This window comes from Zootermopsis nevadensis, unplaced genomic scaffold, assembly GCF_977971745.1.
Source record: "Zootermopsis nevadensis isolate Lab colony 2312 unplaced genomic scaffold, Znev_1.0 Znev_ptg000007l, whole genome shotgun sequence".
Classification (NCBI taxonomy): Eukaryota; Metazoa; Arthropoda; class Insecta; order Blattodea; family Termopsidae; genus Zootermopsis; species Zootermopsis nevadensis.
The window spans coordinates 9,527,507-9,541,190 of NW_028259139.1; the positions used below are offsets into that span (position 1 = coordinate 9,527,507).

Genomic DNA, 13,684 nt, shown 5'->3' on the forward strand with positions numbered 1-13,684 from the left:
TCCAAGGCTTGTGGATTTAACTCGTAAAGAAAAGAAGGGATGGAAAAGATGAAAATCTTGAAAACAGAAACACCATTTGTCTTGGCAGCGTTACAAGGCCAAGAACTTCATTTTCCAAGCCATTTAACAACACTACAGAGTGACTAAATGCTTTAATTTCTTAATTCATTTGAAGTAAATCTCAAGAGAACATGGCGGACAGAAACGGGTCTTTCGCCTAGCGAATGCAACATTCCTGTGATCCTGTTTAATTGTCCTAGATTGAGGTTAGGAGGGCTTTGTTTCCTCTATTCGATTGTGGTTTCTGTGTGTGTGTGCGCGCGTGGGACTTAATAAACTTCTTGCAAGCCAACTCACTTTTGCAACTGTGCCATTCAATTAAGTTGAACGTTCCACTGTGTACAGCTTTGCTTCACATCAACACCAAAACACCTGAAAACAATTTGCCCCTCAACATCTTTGGGGGCTATGAGTAACCAAATAAGGGAAGCCCCTTGTACTCTGAGCGTGTACTCTTAATAGGAAGCATACGGAGTCTTAACCAACGTCAGTAATTGGTAAACGGAGTTACACGTGAGTAATCTAAATTTAGGCTAGTAAGAAAAGTTACAGCGAAGTAGACATGAGCCTGATATAGAAGTAAACAGAGATTAATTAAAGCAGATTTGTTACAGTTTGGTATGCATTCTGTAAAGTGGTCTAACGAATCGATGTAGTTCGTTAGTAGGCACTACACAAGTACCAATACAGTTAAACTAAATATCTAACTGTCCAATATTCTAGCAGTTCCTCCATAAGTCTATCTGTGGTAGCAGATGCTTAAGTTCTACAAAGCCATCCCTAAAGCCCACAATCGGATATAATTACAAGCCAGTAAAATCCAGTTTACAACTGTAGAATATATTTTATTATTCACATACATTTCTTAATATTCTCTTTTACAAGTTTTAACGCAGGACATATTCTGTATGCGTGTTCTAGATATTCGTCATTATGGATCTTTTATTTTAAAGTTTTACACAGAAATATTCAAAACAAACTCTACAGAGGGAAGCAAAAATAAATTAATTTCATGTTATTTTCTCGCTGTGCTTGGGTTATACCTAAAATTTTGTTGAGAAATTGTAATACTTCTGGGATACAACATGGAGTATGTTACCTAGCAAGGGAGTAATGAGTGCATAATATTAAATACAACAGAAAAATACATATTTCTGGAATGTCAGGACGTAACATTTGACGCGTAAAGTAGAGATAAGAAATGCATAAAGAATTTTGGTATGAAAAACTGAAAAGAAGGGATTACTAAGCAGACCTAAGCGTAGATGCGAGAATAATATTAAAACAAATTTAAATAAATAAAATGTGAGATTATGGACTATTTAATATCATAGTCACCGGTCATGTAATATATCTAAAACGAAATTGAAACAATTTCTTGAATATTTGATCAGATTATGTTTGTACAGCTAAATCCAGTGTACGATGGATCTAAAACCTTGCGATGAAATGACTGGCGTTCATTCACCGATAAAGGGCATTACTTCTCATATATTTTCACTACTCAGCACGTTAGGAAACTAGAACACTTCAGATGATGGGAAAGAAGTAGAAGAATTCTTCTTGTCGGCCAGAGACTATCTTAAGGTTATTGCTACTGGCTTGGTGAAGAGGGATGAAGGAAATGTAAGTTGAGGGAACCGCATTTGAATTTTTATTCAAGCATTGCTTTCAGCCATTTGAAAGGATCACTAAGTAGAAGAGATATCCCGGGTTATTCTATAAACAGATTGGAGTTTAGGTGATATTTCTTTCATGAAACCCTCACTTTCCTACATTCTCAGACTAAACTGGAGAGACATTATCGATAAAAATAAAATGGATGATAATAATATAGAACTTCAAAGGGATTTATAATATTTCAATACAAATAGTTAAAAAAATATTAATGAACTTTACCCGAAATTTGGTCGGATTACATTACACCAGTTAATTAACACATGTTGCTGAAGGTCACGTACCTTGTAGGATCCCAGGTGATTTACAATGCACGTGAAGAAAACGTCTCGACCCTGAGTCACGGTGTGGTTCTCCAGTGGCTGAAGAAACTCTGGTTCCTGCTCTGTCACCGACATCTGACCTGCAACAACAATGCAAACCACGAATTGTTGCTTGTTTGCTTCTTCGGATATGTAAGTATATTAATGAAACCAGAAGGTCGTAATGTTAATGCTGATCTAAACAGAGATACAGACGTTACATCGGAGGGTATAAACACTAATAAAGCTCAACTATAAAAACAGATTGGCATATTTTGTTGATACGTCCTTCTGGCATGATGGCCTAGTTATGTTTTTTATATCTCTTATAGAAGAAAATTAAATTAATGCTCGTTCAAAGTCTGAATTGCCTTCTAACTTTGCTGATGGTAATAATATCAGGGTTATTATGAGTTCAGGGGAAAAGGTGTGTGTATATTTATAGTTTTGGTGAGAAAGATTTTTAGAAAGTGGTCACTCAAATGTGTAACAAGGGAATGCGAGAATTGTACCGAGAATTTATTGATAAGAGGTGGGTGGAACTAGCTAACGTCCTTTCCAGTGCTAACCTTTCATATTAACGGCAGTAAACATGAGAGTTAAAGTAAGAGCTCGGCGGGGGTTGGGGGTTGAAGGGGGTTCGTTGGAATTCGAAATATTGAGACACAGTATTGGGATTAAACGCTTATTTACAGAAGAGTATATACTTATTTTTGTGAGTTTTTGAAAACTAGCATACGTACATTATTTTATGTCTCTCTTCAAATACTCTCTGAATTGAACATACCTGAAAGGTATTTTTCTTTAATTTAAAACGTCTTTGATAATATTTACGGAATCTGAAAGCCATATAATAGGAATATGAGATATAGGAATCTGAAATACATTTCACTTTGTTTGCCAGGACTCCGGTTGAAATATGTAACAATTATTAACACATCTACAGAAGTACAAGACCTAAGAATGTGGTATAAATTGCGTTTATGGTAGACGTTTCCAATTTATTACATTTTACAACAGGAAGATTCCTTCAGTGGTGTGTGGCAGTGGAACTGAGGGGAAAGATGTGTGGGAGAGAATGACGGAACATCGGAGAATTTTGCTGTTTGCTGAAGATTAAACCGAGAACACAAATCAGATGGAGCTGTCTGCCTCACACATTACGTCTCTTGTCGTATTTCGGCCATTAGAACACAGAACAGCGGATGCTTAAAATTATATAAAATATTAGTTAAATAAGAGACACAATAAGATACTGAAGCAGATAAAATTCGGGTAATGCACCCTAATTTCACTCACTTCAGAATATTTGGTCTTACCATAAGCTACCTAAAAACATAAAGACTGAAGTGAATAAAACAATAATATTATCTGTTTTTTTGTATGTATGTTCGTAAAACTTGGTTCGTTACATTAAACCTGACGCCTAAACAGTACTTAATATTTCAGTCAGTACCGCAAAGAAAACATTTCACTTCACCATTACAATGATAAATTTGTTGAAGCTGTTTAAGAAAGTAATCGCTGTTTACAATGAGAGACACACAGAAACTATAAATAAAAGTGCAGATTTACTGATTATTAAAACTGATGCGACATAAATTTACCACGAGGCTTTAAAGGGTTAATGAAAGAACTGAAATCGAGGGCGTTTTTAAAAGAGAGAGCGCTAAAGAGATTCTTAAACATAAAACAATGAAGCGAGAAGACGCAGGATAAAGTAACACAACAAGGATCTTTATACTTCGTGCTCTGTATCCATCATCATCAGGTTTCAGTTGATGCTATGAGCGGAAGTGAAGAGATGAAAAATCCATAAACTTTTTGAGTTGGTAAACCTGAAGGACTCTTGTGAACGGGGTAATGAACCTTGACAAAAAATAACTATTCACTTCTCAGTACCTCTGTTCCATATAGTTAGCAAGTAGTTAGTTGTATAAAATCAAGTATAAAATAGTACATGTAACATGCATACCGAAAACAAAACAAAAACAAAAATTAAAATTGTAGTTGGGAAACCCCACGGAACAAATCACTAATTTCAATACCGATTAACGTTAATTCAACCAGGTAAAATATTTTTCTTAGCCTTGCAACGATCCATTCAGTTTTAAGCAGGAATTAACAGTCGTGGAATCGACATATTAAGGCCAGATGTGATCCAACGTGACTGTACACGTGTGTGTGTCTTCTTGTGTGATAAATAAGTGTCTAGAACAGACGCGGTAGTGCTGAAGGGCAGTCAGCTGATTGGGCAATTTAGTTCGCAAGTAACATGTTACAGACAGATGTCAAGGCGAGTTTCACTAATTCGTCCATAAATACAGACCAGACCTCTGGCCTGACCCCAGGCATCGGTCACAAGACCTGTAAAAGAAAATGATCACATTTAAACTAATTTCTCTAACCGTTATCATAACTACAGTATCACCACGGAGCAGAGTGTTTCTTGAGAAACTTGAACTTTTCACTACCGTCCTTAAAAGAGCCCGCCACTGGTCAAAATCTTCATACCCTCGTTGAGATCCATTTTATTATTATATCTTCTACGCTTAGGTATTTAAAGTGGATTATTTCTTAAGGTTCCTTCATCAGAATATAATATGAATGTCTCATGTGTTATATAGTATCTGATTTGATCACAAAATAAATACATAGTGAAAAATACATAGTGTCATTACATGCAGCTTCATAGACTCAGAACAGAAGAGCCCAGAGCAACATACAAACTGACATCCATCCTAAACAATAGGTAAAACTACTACTGAATATTTCATTTGTTGTGTTTATAGATAGCAGACCGGAAGAATAAATATTCTGAAACAAATGGTAGCAAGAATTCCAGTCATAATAGTCTCTTTTAACTCTACAGAATACAATTTTTATTTTCTTCTTTCATTATCTGTTGCATCGTACGATATATAAAATACAGATAAAATCAAATTATAAATAGGTGCAGTGAACGGGTTCAGAACTGGGTAACAAGCCAGTCACATGTTTTGATTGCCTTTGTATTTTAAATGGTCTACCTGCACATGACGAAATAGGTTTTAAGACTGGAGTAATGATGTGATTATTTAAACCGTAAAGAACGCCTTGTAAGAAAGTATAGACTATCCCTTCTAACAGCATTGTTGGAGAAGTTGCCGCACCATCAAGGCGACATTATCAAACCCAATTTCTTTCTATTGAAAAGAAACGCTCTGAAGAATCCTTGTCGGATTACAGGCCATATCCTAAGTTCTTCGTGGTTTTGTTAAATTTTTCGAAGCCAATGTTGAGATACTTTGTGATCGACTATAAACGAGCAAGTTCGATATGACGAGAAATACGTAAAAAAAATGGCGAGGAATCTTCATGGAAAGTGGTCATTTGGAAGACGGAGAAAAAGACGAGTGGATAAGATGAATATGGAGCTTGGTGAAATAGGTCTGAGATGAATGGAAACTGTTTAGGTTCGTACCCAATCGCAGGATTTAATATTAACAGTTGGTTCTACTGATGGAGTTTAGTTAGTTACTTTATGGTCCTTTCGAAGTTAAAGTTGATTGGTTCAAAATTGTTAAGGGAATATACATATGGAATGAACATTGGCGTAGGGACTTGTACGGGCATGATGGTGTCATAAATTTACCTACGTTAGACACGAAAATAAATAAAAAAAAATACGTAAAGATTTATCCTTTTACTGGAAAAAAAGTATAAAAAACTTTAATAATGAAATCATTTTTAGGACAAAATTTCTGAGGATTTTCTTCATTTCTTACTGAAACAAATCACTGGTCGTCTTTATCTGCAGTAACAGAGAAAATTTATATCTTCAGATAAGTTTTGACGGCTTATTTTACTCATCCTTTGTGTTAAATAAACCACGTATAAGTACACAAGTAAATCATTGAGCATTTAGGAATTGTGATGCAAATCTCAGGCATTGTGCTCATAAATGAAGAAGAATTATACAATGTCTCTTTTACTCCTTTAACATTTCAAAGCGAAGCTTCTGAGGCTGAGAAGTAGCAATGTAAGGGGAGTAAGGTTTTAGTAACTTAGCTTAATTCAAGCTGTCTGGATGTGTTTGAGTGCTAACAAGACACCTGTTTACAGCGTGTTGCTTTCTTGTGTATCATCTACTTAACGTTCCATCTCCTTCCAGTATGCAGCTACTCCGAACGCCTCGCGCTGCTGACTTGGTTCTAGCCAATAGTCTCACATCAGAAGCTACAGGACAGCGAGCGATACGGGGAACTATTAATGTGATAATGCTTTTGCTTCCCTTGCTAAATTTCTCGCTTCGCCGACCACTCAAGCTATCTGCTTTATACACTCGTGAATACCAACAACTACGCAAACAGGCATATGTAAAGCACAAGACAATTCCACCATTTTTCACCCCAGGCTTCCAACAGCTTCCAGTGAGTTAGAGTTGCTATTTATTTCCGTGTATCCATAATACTACTCCCCCTTACACCACTTCCAATAAAATATTACTGATTTTATTTTCAAATTTAAATCTAATTTTACATTTATAAAATTGGGTACTGTGTATGAATATCACTATCTTGTGGGGTGTTGCTCCGTGCAGTCTGGTAGATGTTTAACAAAGTTTTAGAGGTGCAATCGTCCTGATGATGGAGGCAGTACGGACCTCTGTAACACCTGTAAACATCTACCAGACTGTACAATGCAACATTGGAGAAGAGTTAGTTATTAATTAAGAAATGAGATTAAAAGTTATCGTTATGAAGGAAGGGCTTTATTAAGAATATAATAGACTCGCAGATAGAGATGAATTTCCCTTTCTTTTATGAAAACCGAAACTTGTCAAAAAGGACCAACAAAACATGATTGCAAAGAGAAATTATTTAGCCATCTTAAAAGAATATACAATGACAGACTTTTTTCCTGTATAACTTCGGATTTAGGGTGAGACTTAACAAAACTTTGTGTTCAATGAGTACAGATTGATGATGTATGTACAGGACAGGCAATAACAACAAATCCAGATGTGACTTTAGCCTAATTAAGATAGTAGTCTGTGATATTCTGTGTTGTAATGCCACACAGTTTTGTATTTTCAGAGGAACTTTGTAACCAGCTACAATAAAACACAGAATCACCATCCAGAAGAAAATAATCCACAAATTTCACTGCCGTCAAAACCTAAAATCCCAAATTTAGTTAAATTTCTCAGTTGAAAATTCTTAGATATTCTTTAAAGTAACGACAAACTCCTTTGATATAACCTTGTTACAAAATCATGCGTTTCCTTAGCCAGAAAGCAGTAAAATATTTCAGTGTCTCCTGACAGACTCTGATATTGTAAAAATTGTCACGCTGAACAATTTCCATCGCAGTGAACTTCGAGAATAGTGATCACTCTTGGAAGAAAAGAGTCACTCTTACGCAGTAAGTGACTAATAAATTATGTAGGATATATATACATACATATCAAAGGAAAATTGGATACTTTCTCTGCGACTTGAATACGATCTCAAATATAAGTACGAATACCGCCCCCAAGTCAAGTTTCAGAAGGGACTCCGAGTTCGAAATTTTGCCACAAACAGAAGGTTCCATGGCGTCATATTTATCACATCTTTAGGAGATTTTATATTCTCAACGAAGATGCAATGATATATTAATGAAGTATTAGAAATCGAAGTTAAACATGTAACAATTATACCAACCTATATTATAAACTAGAAATAAAATTATGTCAGTCTAAGTGTACAGTAATATTACACATCGCTTAATTTTACTTTCAGATTCAAAGAGCTTTTCCGATTGATAATTATTGCTCTACTCTATTGAGTATATACTTGTGAGTTTTAACTTCAGCGTGCGTCAGTCTTTTCCTATAGCACCACAAACTTTAATCTTTTTGTCTTCGAATTTTGTTATTTGACAGTCAGTAACTTACCTACGCAAATTGTTAATTACCTAGCTAACTAATTAGATAGTTTCTTAAGTAACGCCCCTAACTAATTAACTAACAAACGGATATTCATCGTTACCAGCGGCCTTTGTTTTGTTAGAACAGTTCCAATTCTGGAGTTTGTATTAGAAATTAGTTTTTCCTTCTTTAGACACTTTTATGGGACCTAGTCTAAGAGGAAATCCTGAATGATGAAACTATATAACGAAAAATGAATGAATTTTAAAGAACGAAATAAAAAATAAGGAAGGAGAGAAAGAAAGTGAGAAAGAAAAACAGAGAAAGATAAGATAACATAAGTAAGAAATACAGTTGGAATGGATTAGACACAGAAAGAAAAAAGGGGTGTAGGAAGAGAAACGAGGATAACTTTAGTTTAAAGACACAGGACGTTTAAATTACTTTAAGGGATAAACAAGTATGACATGTAAGTTGCTACCCTATAATTACAGAATACAAGCAAAAGAGCCTTAAATACACTCAGGCCTTAAAAGGCAGCGAATTTTCCTGGGGAAATTTAAGTTGTGTGGATTCTCACGTGGTTGAGTTGGGCGTCAAGGAAAACGTCTGGCGACACCAGTAGATACCTTTATCCTTCAACTCGAGTCGTCTCAGATGGGGCGTCGTGACCCGTCGTAACACTGGTTATCCTGCCCTTCACTTTCAACAGACCAGCTGGTGGAGATACGAGCAGACAGTGGATCAGTACGAAGACGGACAGACAGACAGGCCGGCAGCTTCCTTATTCATCAAGACGACGTACCTTGAGACTGCTGAGATTATAACCTACTTTTCCTTACACAAGTGACGCACGCTCAAATGTAAAATTCTAGAAATAATTTTGTATATTATTCTTAAATTTCCTCTTTTCTTCAATAGTCCATTTCTTTCTACCTATTTTCTTCTAATCTTCCTTCGTCTCTCTTTTTTTGTACCCCATTTTATTCGCATTCCAATATAAATTTTGCAAAAATTAGTCAACGACTTTCGCAATGCGCGTCCGTCTACGCTACTTTAACAGCTCACTAACCGCTGAACAGATTTTAATAGAATATAATATAGAATTTTATTACAATTTGTCGACATATCTTCATTTTCATATGAAAGCCTGCAGACACGTAGTAGGGATTGGGTTGTAAATCCTCACTAGGGAATCATAAGGTTACCTTGATTACCATATTTATTTATGTTATCATTTTTACTTATATTACCATGGTTATCCGTGGAATACATGATTCAGGAATCTCCAGACATGCCCACAAGTACGTGGGGGAGCCCTCCTTAATGAGAGATCAACGAGTAGATTAGATGATAATATTAAAAGAGTCTTAAGTAAGTAGAGTGGAGGACTGTAGATTGGGTTCATTTAATTAAGGGTAGGAACCAGTGGCATTTTCTTTAGGCCTAGTTCGCTTCCTCACAAATCCTTACAGAACAATTTACAATAATTTTACAACTAAATTCAAAGATACGTAACACATGTAGGCAAAACAGCATTACTAAATAATGTAAGACTCATTCAGTATGATGAAGCTTGCTAAAATATCTTAAAAGTAAATAGGAGATTTTAAATAACAACGTCTATTGCAGAATCTTTTACGTTTAGCTGTAACTCGAGTTGCTGGCGGTGTGCGCATCAGTTCGACTGAATCAAGCTCTCAATGGGTACAACTGATGCTTTTATTTTGGGGGCCATGGAGCGCCTATATTTCATTCCTCCATAATCACTTCTAGCAAATGGCTTCACTCTCCTCACACGAATTTTCATCTCACGTCCCACTTTCAGAGAGTCGACAAGCTGAAAATCTGCAATGAATTTGGATTTGAGCGCTGAGACGGCAAGGAAGGAGAGTGTTGGCAAAGCCCGCTTCACACCAGGTCGAGGCAACGCCGGCTAGATACCTTGGTGATTGCCAGCAGGTGTGGCGATTGTCGACGTTGATCGATATCGTTCAAATTCGGCGTGAACGATAATATACAGGACAAATTTTTAATAGAAATTTAGATTTTGCTCTGCTTGTATGAGTTAAGTCTATTAACACATCTTGATTATAAACGGGATTAGCGTTATTGTGAATCACCGCGTACACTAAAAGCGCGTAAAAAGGAAACATAACAATCATCATCTTAATATTAAGTTAACGCCAGAATTATCTGAACTACATTTCTTGATAATAAGTCAGGAGAAGAGTTGATGCAGGTAACAGGCTTTAAATTAAAACCGAGGATATATGAGGACGTTGATAACAACAGCGCGTATAACGAGATTTGAATGCAATGTTACTACGTGTAACATGTCTGAGTTTCACTGGGTTTATGTTAAAGATCGTTATACTTAAAGAGTTTAATTTTGCTATTGAGCGCATTATCAAAAATTTCTACATCGTGAAAATCTCAAATCTCATATCATAAAAATTCCACATCTGCCGAGAATCGAAAAACGGACTCTGCGAGTTAGCAGACCTGACATAACCTTAACTTGTGAACTTAGCCTTGTCGTTGTAAAGTAGAGGGTTGGGGGAAGACTAGGAAAAAAGATCTCACGAAGCAGACGCTTGAAAAATGCTTTTACTCGGTCTGTGAGACAGAAGCTCAAGTTGGGGTCCGCGGTAGTAAGTTAGGGCCCCGTGCCGAGGCAAGTGGAGTGCCCCAAGATATAGGTAAAGGGGATTTGATACGCAGCGCCTGTAACATGAATATTTCCAAACCTCCAGCTTGCTTCGTAAAGAAAAATAAAGAAACTTGTAGAAGGATGTTTTGTGATATCAATTCGATATTCTGAAGATACGAGGAAAAGAAAACACTTCTATCGCAAGCAAAAAGTAGCAGGATGTGACATATTCGTGTTCTTATATGCAAAAAAGGGGGATGCATATTTGCATCGGACCAGTCTTCCACGAGTGAAAATCTTGGGCAGATTGCTAAAGGATTTGTTAACGGATGTTTTCAAGAAGTTTATAGGTAACTTTTCCAAAGAAAAAGAATTTTATCAAAAAAGAAAATATATCGAGAGTCATAACATATAGTCCCTTCAAACGTACGAAAAGAAACGCAGTACGGGTTAATAACACCCGCTTTGAGGCTAATTTTAGTATGAGTACTAAGTAAGAAATTAATTACGTGTAACAACTTTCCTTGCAAAACTTCTACCAACCTCCAGTAACTGATTTGTCATTAATTAAGTTGAAGGCATCTTAATGACCTACGTCTAACCACCACTCCAAAAAACAAGTTCAAATGAATTTCTATATATTTTAACAGTTTGAAATGTAACGTACTTTATCACAATATTGTGTTAATAATATTACAATATTTCATTTGGACGTATCAACTGTTATTTAAAATTACATCAATACAAAATATACGAACATTAAAATTCACCACTTTCAGGAGATTGGCTCTGAGTCCACCTTCAGGTAAGAAGGTAACTACTCTATATGGCCTACTTACGAATGAATTCAGATTAAATATATTATTTATCATTGAGCCATGCGTACTATATGTCCAATCCTTCATTTTTAACCTTAGCTGAAGAGTGCAAATATACAAATTGTAAAGCTTACCTAACAAACAACGTGGCTTAAAAAAATATCTGTCTATTATGTTCTTCTCTGCAAAGTAACATACTTTGCAGAGAAGAACATAATATTTTTCTTTATTGCTATATTTCTTGAAGAATATACGACACAGAAAAATGCGTATGTTACATATGTTCACTATACGTGAAATTTATTATCACTTTATAAGATAAAGCGTCTTTTTTTTTTAAAAAAATTAATGATTTCGGGTTTTGTAAAGTTCTGCAGACGAATACCGATTTGAACAGAAATAATTTCGTTTCATGAATTTCAGTCTGACTTTCCGTTACGCCAGAGAATTTCGGGCGTGGTTCTCTGCTTTGATGCCACGTAATCTTACAAAGTTCGTTGCAACCATCATTCACAAGAAGACCACTATCGACTTCTTCACCACCACGAAAATCTGGAATCTCATAAAATATAGAAATCTGTTTCATAAACTCCGGTACAGGATATTCAGACTGAAGGACAGATCAAGTAAAACCTCGTCTACGGTAACACAAATCAAATATGACGCTCACAATTTATATGCATTTAACCAAGCTTATTACTTAGAGAAGTGAAATACGTCACCCTTTTCGCTGGCGTACCACTAACCAAATGCGTTCATGGAAAACTTATTTATGTTAATATTGTCTTTAGATTTTCTTACTTAGTTCGCGTACCACCAGTGGAACGCGTACCACAGGTCGAGAAACTCTGCACTAAACGTTTAAGATTCTTGGGTGAAATATTATAATATGGAATATATAAAATTTAAATACCGTGTCATAAATTTTTCCTTCTCGAAGGTATCACCACCTTGTCGAAGGCAATCTGCCGGGTGAGGAGGCTTGCGTGCTCAAATGACCCTTAGGGCTATGCCGGCCTGAGCTTCGGCTCATGGTAGGGTCACCCAAGCCGGACAGGTCTAAGGAGATGCGCTAGACTAAGAGTGATACCCTGGTCCTCCAGGTTGGGGGTTGGGTGTAGGGCTAACAACCTTTCACCTTTAAAAAAATATGTGTTACGAAAAAATCAACCAAGCCTCGGATCAGGACGGACTCTTTGGCACGACCACGGCAATTGAAAAAGGACATGAGATTTGGTACTTGGAACATTAGGAGCCTCTATAGGGCTGGGGCACTGAAATCAGTGTGTAGGGAATTAGGGAATTATAAGTTAGACTTAGTGGCAGTGCAGGAAGTGCGATGGGAGGGGGAGGGCATGATCCCAGTGGACAATTTTACATTTTTCTATGGAAAGGGGAATGACAATCATCAGCTAGGGACGGGTTTTTTTGTTCATAGCAGAATTAGGGCAGCAGTTAAGAGAGTAGAATTTGTTAGTGACAGGTTGTCTTACGTAATTTTGGAAGGACGTTGGTGCGACATCATTGTCCTTAATGTTCATGCCCCAACTGAAGACAAAAGCGATGATATCAAGGATAGCTTTTATGAAGAATTGGAATCAGTATTTGATACATTTGGCAAGTATCACATGAAAATTCTGCTAGGAGATTTCAATGCAAAAATTGGGAGGGAGGATATCTTCAAACCCACAATAGGCAGCGAGAGTCTCCATGCACTTAGTAATGATAACGGTCTTAGAGCAGTAACCTTCGCTACGTCAAAAGATTTAATTGTAAAAAGTACAAAATTTCCACACCGTGATGTTCATAAATACACTTGGACTTCTCCAGATGGCAGAACACACAATCAAATAGATCATGTTTTAGTAGATAAGAGAAGGCAGACAAATGTAATTGATGTGAGATCATTCAGAGGAGCAGATTGCGACACTGATCATTATCTGGTGGTAGCAAAAGTGAGGGAGCGGCTTTCAGTAAGTAGACGAACTAAACAAAATTTTGACACAGAAAGATTTGATTTGAAAAAATTAAGTGAGGGAGAGGCAAAGGAACAATATCAAGTTGAAATTTCGAATAGGTTTCAAATTTTAGAGGCAAATGAGGATAATGAAAGTGTGGACATCAACAGGGAGTGGGAAAATGTCAGAAACTGCATCAACATTTCAGCAAAAGAGAAACTAGGATACTACAGGAGAAAGCAAAATAAACCGTGGTTTGATGAAGAATGTTCAAAATTAATAGATCGAAGGAAGCAAACAAAATTTCAATGGTTGCAGAACCC

The 13,684-nt window shown here is 36.4% G+C and overlaps 1 protein-coding gene across 3 annotated transcripts in view; it reads right to left on the reverse strand.

Moving 5' to 3' along the window:
• The window catches only part of LOC110831532 (lachesin), a 165,780-nt gene that overhangs the window by 35,597 nt on the left and 116,499 nt on the right, over positions 1-13,684 (reverse strand). For all 3 annotated transcript variants that reach the window (XM_022067637.2, XM_022067638.2, XM_022067636.2), the window contains exon 3: positions 2,022-2,140. In XM_022067637.2, coding sequence (XP_021923329.1) covers positions 2,022-2,140 — 119 coding nt within the window. The remainder of the gene's footprint in view (positions 1-2,021; positions 2,141-13,684) is intronic.